Here is a 2,469-nt window from a genome sequence, read left to right as displayed (position 1 = left end):
GCGTTCACTCCATTCCTTAAATTTATATATATATATATATATATGACCGCTGAGGACATGCGTAAGCTTGCAAGGAATGAAGCCAGTATGCTCCGATGGATGTGTAATGTCAGTGTGCATACTCGACAGAGTGTAAGTACCTTGAGAGAAAAGTTGGACCTAAGAAACATCAGTTGTGGTGTGCAAGAGAGACGATTGCGCTGGTATAGTCATTTGGTGAGAATGGATGAGGATAGCTGTGTGAAAAAGTGCCACAGCCTAGTGGTTGAGGGTACCTGTGGAAGAGGTAGACCCAGGAAGACCTGGGATGAGGTGGTGAAGCACGACCTTTGAACATTGGGCTTTACTGAGGCAATGACTGGTGACCGAGACCTTTGGAAATATGCTGTACATAAGAAGACCCGGCAAGACAAGTGAGACCATAACCTGTGGCCTTTACCAGGGGTGTAGCCAGCCCACTTATGTGTACCTTCACTTCTTTGGACACAAAACCCTGCTTGCGAAGACCTGTTGAGGCAAGTGAAATTGAAATCGAAATTGAACCAAATTCGATGACTGGCACCCATGCCAACCTTCCTTCATTGGACACTAAACTTAGCTTATGAAGACCTGTTGGGGCAAGTGAGATCGAAACTGAATCAAATTCGATGACTGGCACCCTCTTTCATCCTTCTCCTGTCTACTGTTTCATCATAACTATTCCGCTGTTCCACACTGTCAGTTACTTCCTACTACCCTTTCACTCTTAGTCCCTCCACCCCACTCATTTCTACCTATCTCATACCTTGAATGTCCACCTGATATCATCATTATTTTCATATTGTTCTTGAGCTCCTTTCAATTACTCCTACCTTCTTTTCTAAAATGTGAGTTGCCATGTAGCTCTTTTGTAGTGAAGAACCTGTTCTGCTCTGGCCCCTCTCTTGTACTTTTATCAGTCTTATACTCCTTATCTCTCAGTATAAAGTTGCCCCTTGGGGTTCACAGTTTAGCAAATTGCATGGCAGCCCCACTAATGCTAGTGGCATGAAAAATGTACCCAGTACACACTGTAAAGTGGTTAGCATTAGGAAGGGCATCCAACCAATGAAACCATGCCAAAACATACTGGATTATAATGTAGTCTTTGGGCCCATCTGATTCTGTTATACTGTCCAGCCCAAACCAGTTCACCATGCAGCAGGGTTTCAAAATGTATGTGTTTGAATGCATATGTTTGAGTGTTAATCTGAGTTGAGCAATGTCAAGTTGTTCTGACATAACAAACAATGTCTCATTTATTTTACAGGTGGGTAGGCCTCGTCAGTAAAAATTATGAAATAGAAAGAGCTTGTGCAGAACTGGAGAAAGAAATACTTGAGTCAGAGAAGAAGAAGATGACCTTTTAACTATTCTCCACTTCACAATTCTCAGTACACATGTGGTTGAATCAAAGTGTGTAAAACATCACTGTCAATGGTTAGTTAGTTATTTTGTTAATAATAATATAATAAGTTTTAATTTATGATATGGAGAATATGCTTAATTTATGATTTTCTTTTTCTCTTTTTTAGCTTACATGGAATCTGCATTATATCTGAAAAACCTCTGTATATTTGTTTCCAATGTTCTTTTCTGAATAAATTTTTTAAGAAAATCAAGATGTAATTTTTCTTTCTTTAGATATCATAAAATAAAGTCTTCTCATGACATTCAGTACTTAAACTGTAGACTATATATCACTGGAATTTTCTCTGTATGTTACTGGTTGATTTTCTTGGAAGCTGTCCATTTTTCCACTGTATTTTTAGGAGGTTTCTTATTAATTTGTACAAGAAAATGACTTTTGGTTATTAACTAAAATCCTTAAGAGCAGGTCATGTCAAGTATTTTAAGAGAAAAAAAGAAAAGTTAGAAGAGAAGTAAAATAAATTAATGGCAAGTATTTTAAGTCCATGTTTGTTGAGTGTCTGTGCTAAATACTAAGTTTATTCCTGTCTTAAAATAACAATTATTTTCCTTTTCTTTTTTATGTTATAATGTTTCTTCTGCACATCTTGGTATTATGTTTGAAATTGTATTTAGCCCGAGTAGTAAAATCATGTAATGAATATATTTAATTTTCTAACTGCCAATTTTGTCAGCCTACCTTCTTTTTCTTTTACTGTTTTGCATTTCTCTCTCTCTCTACCTCATATATTGTCATAGTGATGTACACTAGGCATTTGATGATGGTAATATACATTTGATATGCTTGCTGTCTGTGAATCTTTTATATCTTAGGGTCTTGTTATTCTGAGTTGTCCTTCAGTTTTGTAAGGTTGAACTTGTTAAAGAGTTCATGGTTTATGGTAGGTTTGTTGTTAGTATGATATTGCATGATTGTGTTTATTGTGGTTGTATCATGCTAGGATAATATTTAAGGGATTCTAGTTTTTGGAGGTTCTTTGGATGGATATATATATATATATATATATATATATATATATA

General features: G+C 36.2%; 1 protein-coding gene across 1 annotated transcript in view; it reads left to right on the top strand.

Annotated features, from left to right (window-relative positions):
* LOC106878732 (pre-mRNA-splicing factor SPF27) overlaps window positions 1–1,640 on the top strand; it is a 13,874-nt gene extending 12,234 nt beyond the window's left edge. The window contains exons 7-8 of the mRNA XM_014928045.2: window positions 1,289–1,458; window positions 1,554–1,640. Of these exons, the coding sequence (XP_014783531.1) occupies window positions 1,289–1,388 (100 nt within the window). The 3' untranslated portion in view covers window positions 1,389–1,458; window positions 1,554–1,640. The remainder of the gene's footprint in view (window positions 1–1,288; window positions 1,459–1,553) is intronic.
* Window positions 1,641–2,469: the final 829 nt, after the last annotated feature.

Source organism: Octopus bimaculoides, chromosome 4 (assembly GCF_001194135.2).
Source record: "Octopus bimaculoides isolate UCB-OBI-ISO-001 chromosome 4, ASM119413v2, whole genome shotgun sequence".
Taxonomy (NCBI): domain Eukaryota; kingdom Metazoa; phylum Mollusca; class Cephalopoda; order Octopoda; family Octopodidae; genus Octopus; species Octopus bimaculoides.
Note: the sequence above shows the minus strand (reverse complement) of the source record. Positions and strands in the feature narration are given on the sequence as shown.